The 20,545-nt window shown below is 27.7% G+C and overlaps 2 protein-coding genes across 2 annotated transcripts; one reads left to right on the top strand and one right to left on the bottom strand.

The window, feature by feature from the left end:
* Nucleotides 1–3,026: 3,026 nt before the first annotated feature.
* LOC123301326 (zinc finger protein 271-like) lies at nt 3,027–5,381 on the bottom strand. Its single transcript, XM_044884064.1, has 2 exons — nt 4,556–5,381; nt 3,027–3,208 (listed from the first exon to the last, which is right to left on the bottom strand). The coding sequence occupies exons 1-2, from the start codon at nt 5,379–5,381 to the stop codon at nt 3,027–3,029; spliced, it is 1,008 nt and encodes a 335-aa protein (XP_044739999.1).
* Nucleotides 5,382–8,727: 3,346 nt separating this feature from the next.
* Nucleotides 8,728–12,507, top strand: LOC123301325 (gastrula zinc finger protein XlCGF71.1-like; the record flags this gene model as incomplete). The annotated part of the gene is made up of 3 exons (XM_044884063.1): nt 8,728–9,301; nt 11,702–11,793; nt 12,427–12,507. Coding segments are annotated over exons 1-3 (738 nt in total), but the record flags the coding sequence as incomplete, so codon positions are not given.
* Nucleotides 12,508–20,545: the final 8,038 nt, after the last annotated feature.

Genomic DNA, 20,545 nt, shown 5'->3' with positions numbered 1-20,545 from the left:
GTTATATAGCAGTATGGCGCCAATATTCAAATATTACTGAATAATTTATTTTATAATTTATGTAAAATTAATTAAAACTAATTAATTAAATGAAAACTAATCAGTCCTAAATAATAAAATTATATTCCTAAATCTTCCCAAACGATTTCCAATTGAATAAGAACAGTTTTAAGGCAAAATAAAACTTAACATTTACATAAATTATAAAATAAATTATTCAGTAATATTTGAATATTGGCGCCATACTGCTATATAACAATTAATGGTTCAGGCATGAAGGTTATATGTAAAGAAGGAGAAAGATCGCTATGTACTAAAGCATTAGCGCACCTGTCCCTGAAAATTTGTAGAATTTATAGTTAATTTTTAAGCCACCAGCCGCGCTATCATCAAGAAGTAGTATCTGCGAAGTGGATGAAGTTAGTTGCATAATGTACAAATTGATATATCATTTCAAATTAGCGCACAACAGCCCGCCTTTATTGATACTTCTTAGCGGTCGCAGCGCCTCACTTATTTTATCCATATTTCGGGGACAATATTTTCTATAGCGATCGTTCTCCTTCTTATAAGCTTCATGGGTTCAGGCATGTGTTATGTGATAAAGAAATCAACACTGACTATGCATGGTATTTCAACAATTAACTCAGTCAATTGTTTGTTTTCACTTGTGATATATAAATCCACAGTCATCAATTTAAAACATTGAAAATTTTTTCAATTTAAAATTTCACCAATTTACGAAAAAAATATTATTCTAGTAGTTTATTTTTTTATTAAGAACATCTTTTATATTTACAGCATCTATGAGAATATAATAGTTACATAATTTAGGTAATACATAAATAAACAAGAGTAAGTTTTATCTCTAGTGTGACATCGTTTATGTCCTCGTAAAACAGATCGACACTTAAATGTTTTATCACAGAGGTCGCATGAAAACGGTCTTTCTCCACTATCTGTTCTTTTGTGAACAACTAAGTTGGCCTTGGACGTAAATGATTTATCACAAACATCACATGAAAAAGGTTTTTCTCCAGTATGCATTTTTTTATGTTTAATTAAATCACCATTTGTGTAAAATGATTTCTTACAAACATTACATGAAAATTTCTTTTCTCCAGTATGAATGCGTTTATGTACTGCTTATAACACCGAAGATGTATATTTAAATTATTTATTATTGTATATAAAAAAGTTACATAATGTTTATGTATTTGAAGGAGACGTTAGCTTGTCGACATAAATGGTCGAACTGGTTATTGAATTTAGAATCTTGTTGATGTAAACTTGGTTTCCATATAAATTGTTTTTTAGAGGATAACTTGATTCCATTACATCATTCCCCCCTCCTTAAGATGAAGAAGGGACGGGCAGAATTCGAATCTGAAGAAGAATGGTGCAGTACAATTCCTTGAAGCAACAAATAATAATACATGTTGATTGTAAGTTGATGCGTATTATTCGCTGGGACATCGATCAGTGGATAATAACACTATAGCTGTGTAGCATCCAAAAATCAAAACATGTTGACATGTTGAGTGCAGATCGCCCCCTTTGACATAACTGCTAGTATCTTCGTCCATAATATTAATCATCATAAAAGTTTATTCCGAACTTAAACATAATGATTCCCATCACCGGAGATTCCTCGTTTCCAATTTTAGTCAATTTGGTATCGGAACCATTTTATAACACCGAAGATGTATATTTAAATTATTTACTATTGTATATAAAAAAGTTACATAATGTTTATGTATTTGAAGGAGACGTTAGCTTGTCGACATAAATGGTCGAACTGGTTATTGAATTTAGAATCTTGTTGATGTAAACTTGGTTTCCATATAAATTGTTTTTTAGAGGATAACTTGATTCCATTACATGCTAAATGAGAAGATTTAAAAAATGTCTTATCACAATCATTACATGAAAATGATCTTTCTCTCGGATGAATTCGTTTATGTTTAATTAAATCACATCACAAGAGAACGTTTTTATTTTACTGGAATCTGTTTATGTCGAACTAATTGACTATGTATGGAAAATAATTTTTTACAAACATCACATGAAAATAATTTTGTTCTATGAATATATCGTTTGTGATTTGTTAAATTTCTTTGATTTTTAAATGATTTATTACAAATTTCACATGAAAATGGATTTTCACCATGTATCCGTTCATGTTTATTTAAATCCTGTTCACACTTAAATATTTTACCACAAATATCACAAAGTATCTTATTATGAACTTTTTTTATGTCTGTAGAAGCTGCTGTGTTGTGCAAATGCTTTATTACAAACATTACATACAAATGGTTTTTCACCACTATGGAGTCGTTCATGTTGAACTAAATCTTTTTTCGTTTTAAAAGGTCTATCGCAAATATCACACAAAAAACGTCTCACTCCAGTGTGAATTATTTTATATTTGCTTAAAGCTGCTTCGATAAGCAAATGCTGTTTTACAAATATTACACGAAAATTTTTTTTCTCCTGTATGAAAAATTTTATGTTGAATTAAATATTGTTTTAACGAAAATTTCTGATCGCAAACATCACACGAATAGGATTTTTGTCCAGTATGACAACGTTTATGAATAACTAAAGTCCTTTTAGTAATAAATGATTTACTACAAATATTACATGAAAATAGCCTTAACCCAGTGTGACTGTGTTTATGCGCAACTAAATTAGATTTGTGCCTAAATGATTTATTGCAAACATTACATGAAAATGGTTTTTCTTTAGTATGAGTAAGTTTATGACTATTTAAGTTACTTTGCACTAGAAATGCTTTATCACAAATATCACATTTAAATGGCGTGTCACCAACGTGAATAAGTTTATGTTTAACCAAATTGGATTGAACGTTAAAAAATTGATTGCAAACATCACACGAAAAGGGTTTCTCTCCGGTGTGAATAAGTTTATGTCTATCTAAATTTCCCTTTTGAAAAAATGTTTTATCACAAACATCACATGAAAATGGTTTGACTCCAGTGTGATTTAGTTTATGATTAACTAAACTAATCCGATGAATAAATTTTTTTCTCACAAATATCATATGAATACGGTTTATCAAAATCACAAAGCTCCTCTCTAGAATGAATTCGTTTGTGTTTAGCTCTTACTTGTTTCGTTTTAAATGATTTATCACAAACATCACATGAATATGGCCTTTCGTCAATGTGAATAACTTTATGTTTAGCTAAATTGTTTTGAGAACTAAATGATTTATTGCAAACGTTACATTAATAAGGTCTTTCTCCGGTATGTTTTCTTTTGTGACCAACTAAGTTGGCCTTGAACGTAAATGATTTATCACAAACATCACATGAAAAAGGTTTTTTCCCAGTATGAATTTGTTTGTGCATAGTTATTTCGTATTTCGTTTTAAACGATTTATCACAAACATCGCAGGAAAATGGCCTTTCTTCAGTGTGAACAACTTTATGTCTAACTAAATTACTTGAACAGCTAAATGTTTTATCACAAACGTCACATGAATAAGGTTTTTCCCCAGTATGAATGCGTTCATGCCTGTATAAATTGCCTTTTTTCAAAAATCTTTTATGACAAACATAACATGAGAAAGTTTTATCTCTAGTGTGACTTCGTTTATGTTCTCGTAAAACAGATCGACACTTAAATGTTTTATCACAGAGGTCGCATGAAAACGGTCTTTCTCCACTATGTGTTCTTTTGTGAACAACTAAGTTGGCCTTGGACGTAAATGATTTATCACAAACATCACATGAAAAAGGTTTTTCTCCAGTATGCGTTTTTTTATGTCTAATTAAATTACCATTTGTGTAAAATGATTTCTTACAAACATTACATGAAAAAGGCTTTTCTCCAGTATGCATTTTTTTATGATGAATTAAAGAACTCTTTGCGCGAAATGATTTTTTACAAACATTACATGAAAAAGGCTTTTCTCCAGTATGCGTTTTTTTATGATAAATTAAACTACTATTTGCGCGAAATGATTTTTTACAAACATTACATGAAAAAGGCTTTTCTCCAGTATGCGTTTTTTTATGATAAATTAAAGTACTATTTGCGCGAAATGATTTTTTACAAACATTACATGAAAAAGGCTTTTCTCCAGTATGCGTTTTTTTATGATGAATTAAAGAACTCTTTGCGCGAAATGATTTTTTACAAACATTACATGAAAAAGGCTTTTCTCCAGTATGAATACGTTTATGTATTTCTAAATTAATATACTGAAAATATGATTTGTCACAATCATTACATGAAAATGTTCTTTCTCTCGGAAGACTTCCAGTAATATGAATACGTTCAAGAACAACCTTTACATTATGAAATCGTTGATGAACAACTAATTGGGCATGTCGCAAAAAAGACATTTTACAAATTTCACATGAATATGTTTTTTTTAAAGTATGAATAAGTTTATGTCTATTTAATTTTTTTTGCCGCATAAATACTTTATCACAAACATTACATGAAAATGGTTTTTCTCCGGTATGAAGTCGTTGATGTGTATATAAAATTTTTTGAGAAATACATGTTTTTTGACAAATATTACATGGAAAATATTCTTCTGCTGTATTTTCTCGAGTATGATCACCAACTCTATTTTCAAGTAAATCATTTTGTTGCAAATATGTTTCATAGCCAACATCACTTGAATCTTCTAATATTTCACTTTCACTAGTACCCTCTTCAGCATCATCTTTAATAATTAGCTCTGTATGCAGTTGTTCAATACTTTCATTTTTAACGATCGTTGAGTTATGTGCATCATTAAATTTTTCATCACATTCAAGTATATGGGTTTGTTGCCCAAATATTTCCATTTCATCATCACTCGAATTATTTTCTTCTAATATTTCACTTTCACTAGTACCCTCTTCAGCATCATCTTTAATAATTAACTCTGTATGCAGTTGTTCAATACTTTCATTTTTAACGATCGTTGAGTTATTTGCATCATTAAATTTTTCATCACACGCAATATCTTTTTCTCCCGTATCGTCTGTACTATAATTTCGTTCACATTCAAGTATATTGGTTTGTTGCCTAAGTATTCCCAATTCACTAACACTCGAATTAAATTCTTCTGATATTTTATCACTAACATCATTTTTAATAATTAACACTGAATGAAGTTGTTCGGAAATTTTAATGTTTTCATTTTTAATTACAAAATTACTTTGAGATACATTTGTTTTCTCATAAACATCACTTGAAACAAAATTTTCTTGAAACGCAAGTAGATTATTTGGTTGCGAAAATGTTTCATCGCTAACATCACTTGAATTTGATATTTCTAATAATTCATCTGCAGCATGTTTATTTATCAATTTAGAATGCAATTGTTCAATTGTACTGTTTTCATTTTTAAGTATCATCGAATTATTTTTTGGTTTTTTTAAAACCATCGCATTGTTTATTAGAATCGGATTATTAATGTCGCAACAATCTCTTGACATTTTAATTAATTACATTAAAATGTGTATTTATAAATAAAGAAAGATTTTAATTTGTTATTTTCTTATTAATATGAGTGTCACATGTACAGAACTTAAAAATAAAAAGTGACAAGTGAAAACAAACAATTGACTGAGTTAATTGTTGAAATACCATGCATAGCCAGTGTTGATTTCTTTATCACATTACATATTCCGTAAGGTTATATATTCTATGTAACATATACAAACATGTGACACAGACATAACTGATAATCAAGTATAGTACATGTGTAAATGACTTTATAGGTTTCTGCATTACCGACCGACATTTAGTGTATAGTTTGTACACATACAGTAGAATCTCGATAAGTTAAAGTCCAAGGGAAACAAAAAATATTTTAAGTTATAGAGGTTTTTAGTTATCAAGGGTCTATGTTATTGAATGCATCAGAAGGATGGGTTCAATAAAATACTGAAAATTAAATACATATGTAATCATATTTATTCACATTACTTACATTACATAAAAATAAAACAACAACTAAAGGTTTAGTCTACTTATAAAAATCTGTGATTTTCTTTTGTTTTAAAAAATTCACTGTTTATAAATCGATTTGATTTTCAATGACAAATAGAGAGGAGAATACATTATCTTCTATGTTGCTACACTGCTCTATAAATGATCGTACAGTTGTTTTGACACTCTTTCAAAATGACTCATTCACACAATTTTATGTTATAGAGGTTGTGGAAACATTTCTTTTAGTTACTGAGGGCCTAACAGAAATTATTTATTTAAGTTATAGAGGTTGCGTATTTTAAGCTATAGAGGTTTTGGGCTCTGATGGGAAGGGAACGTAGTATTTTTTGAAGTAACTAAGGTTTTTATGTTACCGAGGTTTAACTTATCGAGATTCTACTGTATTATAAAATTTCCGCCTAATTGGCGCCCTCACGGGTAAACACTGATGTTTACGAAAAAATGTTTCAAACAAAAGTTGTTCAATTTTTGATAAGGAACATTTTTTACATTTAAACTTTTGTTCTATCCCTAACGGTTTGCAAGATGGGTCCTACGGACCCAAGACCCAATTGACCTATGATGCTCATTTACGAACTTTACCTCACTTTTTACGTCCTGAGTACGCTGTAAAAATTTCAGCTCGATATCTTTTTTCTTTTTTGAGTTATTGTGTCCACAGACGGGCGGACGGACGGACAACCGGAAATGGATTAATTAGGTGATTCTATGAACACCTATACCAAAATTTTTTTCGTAGCATCAATATTTTTAAGCGTTACAAACTTGAGACGAAACTTAATATACTATGTATATTTCATATATACATGGTATAAAAACTACCATAATAACATAGTGAACCCTTCTCTCTTGAATTGAAACAAACATTATAAACACTTTTAACATGTACAGCCATAATTTCACCACTTTTATTGAGCTCCGTATACTTAGCAGATAAAATTGTTATTTTTCACTCAAACTATTTCCATTCATTTGGGAATCGTTTGGGAGGATTTGGGAATATAATTTTAGAATTTGGGAATTATTAGTTTTCCTGTAATTAATGATTCTTTTTTCAGCGTATAGTTAGCAGGTAGGAAATTAAATCCACTTAATTTTTATGTTATTCGAAAGGAAATCATTTGGGAATTACGATAAACACGGTTTCAGAGTTTGGGAATGTATAATTAATTAATTACACCTATTTTTTAGTTGATTGATAGGTTATGTTAATTAACCGTACACCTGAACCATTAATTGTTATATAGCAGTATGGCGCCAATATTCAAATATTACTGAATAATTTATTTTATAATTTATGTAAATGTTAAGTTTTATTTTGCCTTAAAACTGTTCTTATTCAATTGGAAATCGTTTGGGAAGATTTAGGAATATATTTTTATTATTTAGGACTGATTAGTTTTCATTTAATTAATTAGTTCTTCAAAGCGTATACTTAGAAGGTAAAAAATTAAATTTTCACCATTTTTACGTTATTTGATAATAATTTACATGGAGACTAATCTAATTAATTTGGGAATCACATTAAACACGGTTTCATCATTTGGGACACTAAAATTATTTAATTAAATACATTTATTTTTTAGTTGATTTTTTGTGGTTATATTAATGGCGGCAATATTCAAATGTTACTTCATTTACAATAATTTTGTTTTTTTAATTTATATAAATGTTAAGTTTTATTTTCCCTTAAAACTGTTCTTATTCAATTGGGAATCGTTTGGGAATATTTAGGAATATATTTTTATTATTTAGGACTGATTAGTTTTCATTTAATTAATTAGTTCTTCCAAGCGTATACTTAGAAGGTAAAAAATTAAATTTTCACCATTTTTACGTTATTTGATAATAATTTGCATGGAGACTAATCATATTAATTTGGGAATCACATTAAACACGGTTTCATCATTTGGGAAAGTATAATTAATTTATTAATTACATTTATTTTTTAGTTGATTTTTTGTGGTTATATTAATGGCGGCAATATTCAAATGTTACTTCATTTACAATAATTTTGTTTTTTAATTTATGTAAATGTTTATTTGACATTAAAACTATATTAATATAAACAAAATGGCGAGTAAGTCATTTCAAAACGAAAATACTGATTTATTTATCAGTGAAGAACAAATAAATAGAAACAAATTAAGTGAATTAAATACAGAAGTGATTATTAAAAATGAAATATTTGATGTGAGTGAAAGTGATTCAATAGATTATAAAGAACCATTCAAAGGTGGACAAGAAGGAATTAAAGAAGAAGGAATACTTGAAGAAACTGATATTAAAATGGAGAATGAACGAATTAAACTTGAACAACAATTAAATACTGAATTAATTATTAAAGATGAAATATTTGATGGAAATGATTTAGAATTTCATAATATTGAAAATGAAGAAACATCTTTAACATGTGAAGTGTGTGATAAAACTTTTAATAAAAAACACCATTTAACTAGCCATAAACGAACTCATACTGATAAAAAACGTTTTTCATGTGAACTGTGTGATAAATCATTTAATAGAAAAAACAGTTTAATTCATCATGAACGAATTCATACAGGTGAAAAACCTTATTCATGTGAAATGTGTGATAAAACATTTACGCGGGATTCTTATTTAATTCAACATAAACGAATTCATACAGGTGAAAAACCATTTTCATATGAAGTGTGTGATAAATCATTTAAAAGAAAAAGCGATTTTATTCGGCATGAACGAATTCATACTGGGGAAAAACCTTTTTCATGTGAAATGTGTGATAAATCATTTAATAGAAAAATCGATTTAATTCGACATGAACGAACTCATACAGGAGAAAAACTTTTTCCATGTGAAATGTGTGATAAAACATTTAATTATAAAAGCAACTTAGTTCAACATAAAGGAATTCATACAGGTGAAAAACCTTTTTCATGTGACATGTGTGATAAATCATTTATGCAGAATTCTTCTTTAATTGAACATAAACGAACTCATACAGGTGAAAAACCATTTTCATGTGAATTGTGTGATAAATCATTTAATAGAAAACAAGATTTAATTGTACATGAACGAATTCATACAGGCGAAAAACCTTATTCATGTGAAATTTGTGATAAAACATTTACGGTGAACAGTCATTTAACTATCCATAAACGAATTCATACAGGTGAAAAACCTTTTTCATGTGACATGTGTGATAAAACATTTGCACAGACCAGTCATTTAATTCGACATAAACGAACTCATACTGGGAAAAAACCATTTTCCTGTGAACTGTGTCATAAAACATTTACACAAAAAAACAGTTTAATTCATCATGAACGAACTCATACTGGTGAAAAACCTTTTCCATGAAAATTTAAAACATTTACTTTTGTTATAAATAAATAAAAATCGTTAGATATTTTAAATTTTGTTTTATTTTTTTAATTTTCCTATCCTAATTTTTCTTTCAGAACAATATTATCAATTAATTAACTATTTAGTACTCTGTCAGGAGGTGGAAAAAAAATCATGTTCTCCTATTACATAATATAAATAAAATTTATTCCACCAAAAATATTCTGTTAAAAACTAGCCAAATCTCGATGGAGCTGCTTGTTTATCTCTAAAAAGTAATGAAATCTAGACGAAGTCGTTCCAAGTCTAAGGTTCCTTACTGCGATTTCTTTATTATTATAGTTAATGTTGTGGGACTTGGCCGTTGAAGGGTTCACAAGGATACAAAACCAGGTACTCCATGACACCATTGCACCAATCTGTCGCCAGAACCGCTACCCATTAACGATGGAAAATTGCCACTTGGATTCAATAAGCAGTCAATTGTAGGCTTGATAAAGCTTAGTATTTCAATAATACTTATGTATAAGCGAGCCAAGTTTTCTATTTCTCTTTATATGATGAAAATTGAAACTCTTTATATGAAGAAAATTGAAACTCTTTATATGATCAGGCGTACTTGAGTTTGCGAAATTATATCAATTAAAAACGGGAATGCATTAAACACCATATATTATCTATGCCAATGTAGTGATAATATATCGTATTTTCAAATGAAGTAACATTTGAATATTGCCGCCATTAATATAACCACAAAAATCAACTAAAAAATAAATGTATTTAATTAAATAATTTTAGTGTCCCAAATGATGAAACCGTGTTTAATGTGATTCCCAAATTAATTAGATTAGTCTCCATGTAAACTATTATCAAATAACGTAAAAATGGCGAAAATTTAATTTTTTACCTTCTAAGTATACGCTTTGAAGAACTAATTAATTAAATGAAAACTAATCAGTCCTAAATAATAAAAATATATTCCTAAATCTTCCCAAACGATTTCCAATTGAATAAGAACAGTTTTAAGGCAAAATAAAACTTAACATTTACATAAATTATAAAATAAATTATTCAGTAATATTTGAATATTGGCGCCATACTGCTATATAACAATTAATGGTTCAGGTGTACGGTTAATTAACATAACCTATCAATCAACTAAAAAATAGGTGTAATTAATTAATTATACATTCCCAAACTCTGAAACCGTGTTTATCGTAATTCCCAAATGATTTCCTTTCGAATAACATAAAAATTAAGTGGATTTAATTTCCTATCTGCTAACTATACGCTGAAAAAAGAATCATTAATTACAGGAAAACTAATAATTCCCAAATTCTAAAATTATATTCCCAAATCCTCCCAAACGATTCCCAAATGAATGGAAATAGTTTGAGTGAAAAATAACAATTTTATCTGCTAACTATACGGAGCTCAATTGGTGCACGGTTAATTAACATAACCTATCAATCAACTAAAAAATAGGTGTAATTAATTAATTATACATTCCCAAACTCTGAAACCGTGTTTATCGTAATTCCCAAATGATTTCCTTTCGAATAACATAAAAATTAAGTGGATTTAATTTCCTACCTGCTAACTATACGCTGAAAAAAGAATCATTAATTACAGGAAAACTAATAATTCCCAAATTCTAAAATTATATTCCCAAATCCTCCCAAACGATTCCCAAATGAATGGAAATAGTTTGAGTGAAAAATAACAATTTTATCTGCTAAGTATTCGTTGTGTGCGTAGTCATGGTAGGGATAATAAAATCGATGCCAGCGCTTTAAGTGAAAAATTTTGGAGATAAAGGAGGCTGTTATGACTAATTTGCAATTCTTTACATGTTAATGATATAGAAACTGTCAAATTAAAATGATTGAAAAACACTAATTAATTAAACTTAATGCATTAAAAATTGTGAAAATAAGAAATCAAATTGTACAAATATTATTTTTCAAATGTAAATTATCATAATTATTTATTTAAATTTGTGAAACAAGAATATTAAATTTTAAATATAAGTTTTCAATGCAATCCATACAATTATATATGCATCCATACAATTCTATAATTAAAGTAGTGTATCGTTGTCATGGAAACGAAATTCACGCACGAAGCGAATACGGAGCTCTTTAGTAGTTAGTACATAGCGATCTTTCTCCTTCTTTATAACCTTCATGGAAATGTCAATCAGTCGGTTTATAGTCTATTCAGCTGTCATTATAATTTATCATAAATAAATTTTCGTGATAATAATATTAAATATTAAACAAAATGGCAAATAATTCATTTGTTGATACAAATAATTATTTGTTTATTAATAAAGATAATATTAAAGTTGAAAAAGAATTACATACAGAACTAATTATTAAAAATGAAATATTAGATGAAACTATTTTAATGGAAGGTGGACACATTAAAATAAAAGAAGAAGGCAGCAATGATAGTGATAGTGTTGTGAGTGTAAAACATAAACCTGTTAGTGATGAAAATGATAAACAATTGTACACAATTAATTATGAAAATATTAAACTTGAAAAAGAATTACATACAGAACTAATTATTAAAGATAAAATATTAGATGAAACTGATTTAGAAGAAAAACCATTTGTATGTGATATTTGTAATAAAACATTTAATGAGAAAAGTAATTTAGTTAAACATAAACGTATTCACACCGGAGAAAAACCATTTTCATGTGAAAGTTGTAATAAAACATTTACTCGACAACATCATTTAGTTTTACATAAAAAGATTCATAGTGGAGAGAAACCATTTTCATGTGATGTTTGTAATAAAAGATTTACTCAGAAAGGTGATTTAGTTAGACATAAACGTATTCACAGCGGAGAGAAACCATTTTCATGTGAAAGTTGTAATAAAACATTTACTGATAAAAGTGATTTAGTTAAACATAAACGTATTCACAGCGGAGAAAAGCCATTTTCATGTGATGTTTGTAATAAAACATTTTATCAGAAAAGTAATTTAGTTAAACATAAACGTATTCACACCGGAGAGAAACCATTTTCATGTGAAAGTAGTAATAAAACATTTACTGATAAAAGTGATTTAGTTAAACATAAACGTATTCACACCGGAGAGAAACCATTCTCATGTGATGTTTGTAATAAAACATTTACTGATAAAAGTGATTTAGTTAAACATAAACGTATTCACAGCGGAGAAAAGCCATTTTCATGTGAAAGTTGTAATAAAACATTTACTCGACAACATCATTTAGTTAGACATAAACGTATTCACACCGGAGAGAAACCATTTTCATGTGAAAGTTGTAATAAAACATTTACTGATAAAAGTGATTTAGTTAAACATAAACGTATTCACAGCGGAGAAAAGCCATTTTCATGTGATGTTTGTAATAAAACATTTTATCAGAAAAGTAATTTAGTTAAACATAAACGTATTCACAGCGGAGAGAAACCATTTTCATGTGAAAGTTGTAATAAAACATTTACTGATAAAAGTGATTTAGTTAAACATAAACGTATTCACAGCGGAGAAAAGCCATTTTCATGTGATGTTTGTAATAAAACATTTTATCAGAAAAGTAATTTAGTTAAACATAAACGTATTCACAGCGGAGAGAAACCATTTTCATGTGAAAGTTGTAATAAAACATTTACTGATAAAAGTGATTTAGTTAAACATAAACGTATTCACAGCGGAGAAAAGCCATTTTCATGTGAAAGTTGTAATAAAACATTTACTCGACAACATCATTTAGTTAGACATAAACGTATTCACACCGGAGAGAAACCATTTTCATGTGATGTTTGTAATAAAATATTTAATGTGAAAAGTAATTTAGTTAAACATAAACGTATCCACAGCGGAGAAAAGCCATTCTCATGTGATGTTTGTAATAAAACATTTACTGATAAAAGTCATTTAGTTAAACATAAACGTATTCACAGCGGAGAAAAGCCATTTTCATGTGATATTTGTAATAAAACATTTAATGAGAAAAGTAATTTAGTTATACATAAACGTATTCACAGCGGAGAAAAGCCATTTTCATGTGATTTTTGTAATAAAACGTTTAATGTGAAAAGTAATTTAGTTTCACATAAACGTATTCACAATCGATAAAAAGTAGAAATAAATTTGTAAAAAAATAACATCGCCGTTATTTAATTAATGCTTTTATTGCAAAATGTTATAAAATTATTCATCAATTTTTTTAAATATTTATATTTGGAGAACATGTTCAACAAACCCTGGTGGAAAAAATATTTGACGAAAGAATAAGAAATTCTGAAAAAGTCTTAGGAACTTTGAATTTCTCAACGTTTTCGTACTAGTCTAATTCAGAGTTCTTAATATTTTTTTAAAGTTTCAGAGTTTCCTAAGACTTATCTTTTTTTCAAATATTTTTTCCACTAAGGAAATTCAAAATAAAATTTAACAAAGAAAACTGTTAAAAAAAATTCAGGATAAAATTATTGAAAATTTAGAAAAAATGAAAACGTTATCCCGAAAAATAATTTTATACTGTTTAAAATAACCATTATTATTCATTCATATTTATTTTGGGTGAAATATCCCTTGTGCATTATAAATCTGTTCTGGAATTCAGAATATTTCTTCCGAAAGAATCTCAATCAATTACCATTTACTGTCATTAAATGATTGATTAATAATTTATTTGATATTTTCAGAGATAGTTTTACTTTACATATTCTTTTTCTGAATTTCAAATTAAATATTCTGACTTCCAGAACAGATTTATTTCTACAAGGAATGTACAAATAAATATATATAATAAAATATTGTTTTTATCAATTTTTCTGGTTTAATTATTATTATTCAATATTATACCTACGTTTATCTTTTATGCTTTACATCGATTTCAGGAATATCAAACAGAACCTATATTTTTAACAAAATATTACTACAATTATTCATTTATAGGTAAGTTTATTGAAAAAAAGGTAAGTAAAAAGAAATTCATAATGGGTAAGTTTAATATGAGTTAAGGTAGTACCTACACGAAAGTGATATTCCAAGAATTTCTCAAAACTCAGAATATAAAATATTTAATTCATAATACACTTGCTGTTAAAATTAGAAGATAATTTACCATGCCATACATGAGATATTAGCAATTAAAAGTGACGCAATTTGTACGTGTACATGGGAGAAGTGTATAAAAATACACAAATTTACAAATATTATATTTATTTACCAATGAATGACGTCCACCATCTCTATGAAAAACTAATATAATGTAGAATACTATATTTAGAAAATATATAAATAAAAATAAAAATTATTTACCATATAGTTTCGATAAAAAACTTAAATAAATAACTCGTTTTAGCGATAATTTTTGTGGAAAAGATATGAAGACTAATGTTAAAGGCATATGTCATAGTGTGTGTGTTTATATGTATACTAGAAACAGTAGTGAGGAACTACAGTCTTGTGAAAATAATATATGGTATATGTATAATAGTCATAGCACAGTTAATGCACTGAATGATAGTATTAGTCCAAAACTTTTTGACTGGACGGTCGCGGAGGAACTACCTTAAATGAAAAAAGGTCAGTAAAAGGAAATAAATACTAAGTTTAAGAAAATAAATTTATAGTAAAAAGTTGAGTAAAAGTTATATATAGTACATTATTGATCAACTTAATATGTCCAAAGTGGAGTAGCGGCTAGCTCAGTCGTCTCCGGTTACAAAGCACGTCGGTTCGTATCTAGCTTTGCCCCGATATTTTTTTTATTAATTAAGTAAGAGAGTATATTTTATGTTATTTTAATTCCCATCCCTTGACATAAGATTGATTTATGACATAAGTAGGAAGGTGGGACTAACATAATTACTTTTTTTCTTATTTTTATGAAATAACAATTATTCATAGGTAAGTAAGTTTAAGAAAATAAGTTTATTAGAAAAAGGTGAGTAAAAGCTTTATATACAACATTATTGATACCGCGATATTCAAATGTTACTTCATTTACAATAATTTTGTTTTTTAATTTATGTAAGTAAATGTTTATTTGACATTAAAACTAATTTTATTTAATCGGGAAATTTTCAAAGATCAGGAATCGTTTGTGAAGATTTAATGTGATTCCCAAATTAATTAGATTAGTCCCCATGTAAATTATTATCAAATAACGTAAAAATGGCGAAAATTTAATTTTTTACCTTCTAAGTATACGCTTTGAAAAAGTAATTAGTTACATGAAAACTAATCAGTCCTAAATAATAAAATTATGTTCTTAAATCTTCCCGAACGATTCCCAATTGAATAAGAATAGTTTTAATGAAAAATAAAACTTAACATTTACATAAATTATAAAATAAATTATTCAGTAATATTTGAATATTGGCGCCATACTGCTATATAACAATTAATGGTTCAGGTGTATGGTTAATTAACATAACCTATCAATCAACTAAAAAATAGGTGTTATTAATTAATTATACATTCCCAAACTCTGAAACCGTGTTTATCGTAATTCCCAAATGATTTCCTTTCGAATAACATAAAAATTAAGTGGATTTAATTTCCTACCTGCTAACTATACGCTGAAAAAAGAATCATTAATTACAGGAAAACTAATAATTCCCAAATTCTAAAATTATATTCCCAATTCCTCCCAAACGATTCCCAAATGAATCGAAATAGTTTGAGTGAAAAATAACAATTTTATCTGCTAACTATACGGAGCTATTAAACTCGGATGTAAATATAACCACACTTTGAGATTTAAAAATAAAAATAACGTGACACATGACAAAACTTGGTGACATTTATGTTGATATTTCCATAATTAAAAATAATTTTTTTATAAATTGACGAATTGTCAATGATATAAATTAAATAAAAAAGGACAGGCATGACGGTTTTTTAAATTTTTAAAAAAAAATTTACATATTTACATTATTATATTATAAACACATTCAAATATTACCGGTAAAACTAACCAAAAAGCTGTGTTGCCAAATGTAAACTAGACGTCAATGGTACTTTCCGTTACCTCACCCCGCAATACTATAAGCCTATCCCTTCTCTCTATAATTCACTATTCCCCCACGCTCTCGCTCATACATCCTTAACTAATTTTAATTTTTCAAAATACAGTGGACCCGCGATAATCCGACTAACGTTTTGCAAGGTAATGTCGAATTATCGAATTTGTCGGACTATAGAGTACTGCCACAAATCTCCTTGTAATCCGGAACTTTTTGAAAAAGAATACCTTGTAATCCGACAAATTACATATCAAAGTGATAAGATTTCAATCATTTTCTAATTTCAGCCACGAAGAATTCATGTATTTATAATAAATCTGCATTGTAATTACCGTTATATTTATGTCGGATTACAAGGTGTGCCGGATTAGACAGGGTCCGAATTACCGCGGGTCTACTGTATTTAAAAATATAGAGCTACTGCGCAAAAATGAATTTTTATAATTGATGAAATGCAAAATCAGGGTAAACTGACTAATTTTTGCTTTTTTTTTTGTAATTAACTGATTTTGAGCTAACACGACTGATTTTCAGGAATTCGATTTTTATGGCCCATAGTTACCGAAACGTTAAAAAAAAATAACTGAGTGTGAAAAATACTATTCTGAGGGCTTTTAGGGTCGCTGAATTCGAATTTGGACATAAAAAATATGTAATTCTAAATGGTGGCCGAAAAAAGTTTTTAGCCGAAAGAACTTATTTGAACCCCGATAATGTCAAACACAGTTAAAATAAATATATATCTTAAGAAAATATATTAAAATAAATATATTATGTTGTCTTAACTAATTAGATGATTTTATGAACACATAAACCAAAAACTTATTCATACCATTCTTATTTTTAGCGTTACAAACTTGGGACTAAACTTAATATACTATGTATATTTCATATATACATGGTATAAAAACATACAAAAGACTTACATTTCGCTAAATATCGGTATTTCAATTGCAATGCAACCATCGCCACTTGCTAAATTTATTCATATAACACATTACAAATATTTTTTACAAAGTTAAAAGTAAATATGTGAAACATTACCAACAAATTACAATAACAGTTACAAAAATTAAAAAATGGTTGCGTTGCAATATATATATTTTGCGAAATGTAAGTGTATATTTTAATGTAAATTTTTTTATATTTTTTAAATAAAATTTTTTAATATACAATTTTATTTCGAATATCGTGATATTTGATATATTTTATAAATATATGGTATAAAATTAAGATACATATTGATTGAAATATGTGACAACATTCGAATGGCAGTTTGTTCGATATAATATTGTCCAACCAATTTCGATGCGGATAAAATAATTGATAACGTGTAAAATAAGGGAGAGAAAAATACATATATTTCGGAATACATGATAGAATCAGCAACCAAAAATATCCCCTAGATATACAATATCGATGATAAATGCTTAGTTTGAATTTTTTTTGCCAACAAGTGAAATTTCCCAACAAAAATGGGACGGTTTCCATAGTACCTATGTGATAGAATCTGTGTTACCTGACATCATATTCGTATTCAGCGACCAAAAATAAATACTAGATGACAATTTTGAGCTAAAATGATGATTAATTTGTTCTCCTGGCTTAAATTAACTTTCTTTCCGACTTAATTTACCTTACTATTTGTTATTTACTTTAAAATTTGTTTTCGTGTTATTTTTATATGAAACTCTTAACGATGCTTTGAAAAAGTCTAAACCGGAGCAAAATTTTGTCAATAATATTTATGAATATCGTGAGAAAGTTACTGAACAACAAATACATTAGTACGGGAGCGACGGTTATATTTGAAAAGTCATTTAAAGTAGAAACTAGTTGCATAACTTATGAACATAGATATATGTATGTTATATACATATGTATATCTATGCTTATGAAATTTATGTGGAGACATTTTTAGATTTTTTAAATAATAACAAGTAAAAACAAACAATTGACTGAGTAAATTGTTGAAATACCATGCATAGACAGTGTTGATGACTCACATTATACATACATACATGTCACACATACATAACTGATATTCCCATATAATACATACTATACAATCAGTGGTGGATTTACACTAGGGGCAGTCGGGGCTAGTGCCCAGGGCGGCAAATTTTCTAGGGCGGCAAAATTTGGAAAGTGAGAAAATGTTTTCTATACAATATATAATTAAATAATTCTTTTAAATAAACATTTTATTTTTCAAGAAATATAATTTATGCATTATGTATCAAATCAAAATTTTGTATATTATAATATAGGAAATTTAAGTGAAAACAATTAAAATAGTTTAATTAATTTATTTCCATAAAGGTTTGCAAAAATAAAATTTGATATTTTTATTTTCTGGAATTGATAAATTCCAGAAATATAGTTTTTTTGAAGAATTAAAAATATTTTCAAATTATCTATGTCTTTTTGATAACAGAAACTTTAATTGATCAATGAATTTTCCTAAAATTGGAGAATTATCCAATAACACTAATTAATTTAAATTTAAAAGAACAGTAATAAATAATATGTAATACATAATAAATTTTCTGCAATTAATTAGTTATCCTAATTTTTTTTAAATAAGATATCAAAACTATTAAAATAAAATTTCAGTCATAGGGCGGCATTTTCTTCAGTGCCCCAGGGCCGCAGAAATTTAAATCCGGCCCTGTATACAATTATATATATGCATGGTATAAGAAAGTCGTCATTTTGATTTTTAACGAGGATAAGTGTCATAAACATACTAGCAGTATTCAATTGTAAAGATGGAACTGTGGAATGTACTTTGCTTATCCACCATAAATTTATTTATATGACATAATCCATGTTTCATGAATTATTTTTAAGCAAAGTAATTTTTGAAATTTTTATACCATGTATATATGAAATATACATAGTATATTAAGTTTCGTCCCAAGTTTTATACCATGTATATATGAAATATACATAGTATATTAAGTTTCGCCCAAGTTTTTATACCATGTATATATGAAATATACATAGTATATTAAGTTTCGTCCCAAGTTTGTAACGCTTAAAAATATTGATGCTACGAACAAAATTTTGGTATAGGTGTTCATAGAATCACCTAATTAATCCATTTCCGGTTGTCCGTCCGTCCGTCCGTCTGTGGTCACGATAACTCAAAAACGAAAAAAGATATCGATCTGAAATTTTTACAGCGTACTCAGGACGTAAAAAGTCAGGTCAAGTTCGTAAATGAGCATCATAGGTCAATTGGGTCTTGGGTCCGTAGGATCCATCTTGTAAACCGTTAGAGATAGAACAAAAGTTTAAATGTAAAAAATGTTGCTTATAAAAAAATAAAAAACCCTTGTTTGAAACATTTTTTTGTAAACATCACTGTTTACCCACGAGGGCGTTAATTAGGTGCAAATTTTATAGTATGTATTAATATAGGAATATCAAAGTGAATATCTTTTGTTATTTACGTGACGTCAAAAAAACAAACGATTGCGCATCAACACTTGCGCATTATATGAGAATATCAGTTAAATATGTCAGATATGTATGAATGTGAGTTATCAACACTGCCTATACATGGTATTTCAACAATTAACTCAGTCAATTGTTTGTTTTCACTTGTTTATGTTTATTTTGTTATGACACAAACTTATAGAGCAAACCTACCATCTACTGCATATATTTCCGCAAATTGGTTAAGTCTATGATTTGTTGAATGCTTAGAAGCAAAATTGTTTGTATCGACTTTCATATGCTGTAATTTTTCCACCGTAGGTGCAGCAACTGCCGCTTACTTCCTAATTAATGTTATTCAAAATCAGAAACATCCCGATTTCAGAAAATTACTTTTTATATTGTTTAAACAATAAAAACTGTTTTTAACGTTATCTGTTTAAACTGTTTTTGCAATTTTAATTGAATTTTTTTTTTTTTTAAATATCAATAGATATTTATGAAAATATCAATTGATATATTTTTAGACATTTAATCATCAACAATGGGGGACAGCCGGGCCGGGTTTTTCGTCAAATTTCTTGAAAATTAAGCTGTATCTATTTAAATCTTCTTAAGAATTGTTTACATAAATGTTACTATAATTATTGTTTAAACAATATAAATAATTATTAGTTGAAATTATGTAAAATATTATTATACTTTAAGGACTTACATTTATCATTAAAAAATAATAATAAACCATTAACGCTTAAAAGTATACCTGAAAAATG

This window comes from Chrysoperla carnea, chromosome 5 (assembly GCF_905475395.1).
Source record: "Chrysoperla carnea chromosome 5, inChrCarn1.1, whole genome shotgun sequence".
NCBI classification, from domain to species: Eukaryota; Metazoa; Arthropoda; class Insecta; order Neuroptera; family Chrysopidae; genus Chrysoperla; species Chrysoperla carnea.
The sequence above is the reverse complement of the archived record's forward strand: the minus strand, read 5'-3'. Positions and strand labels throughout refer to the sequence as shown.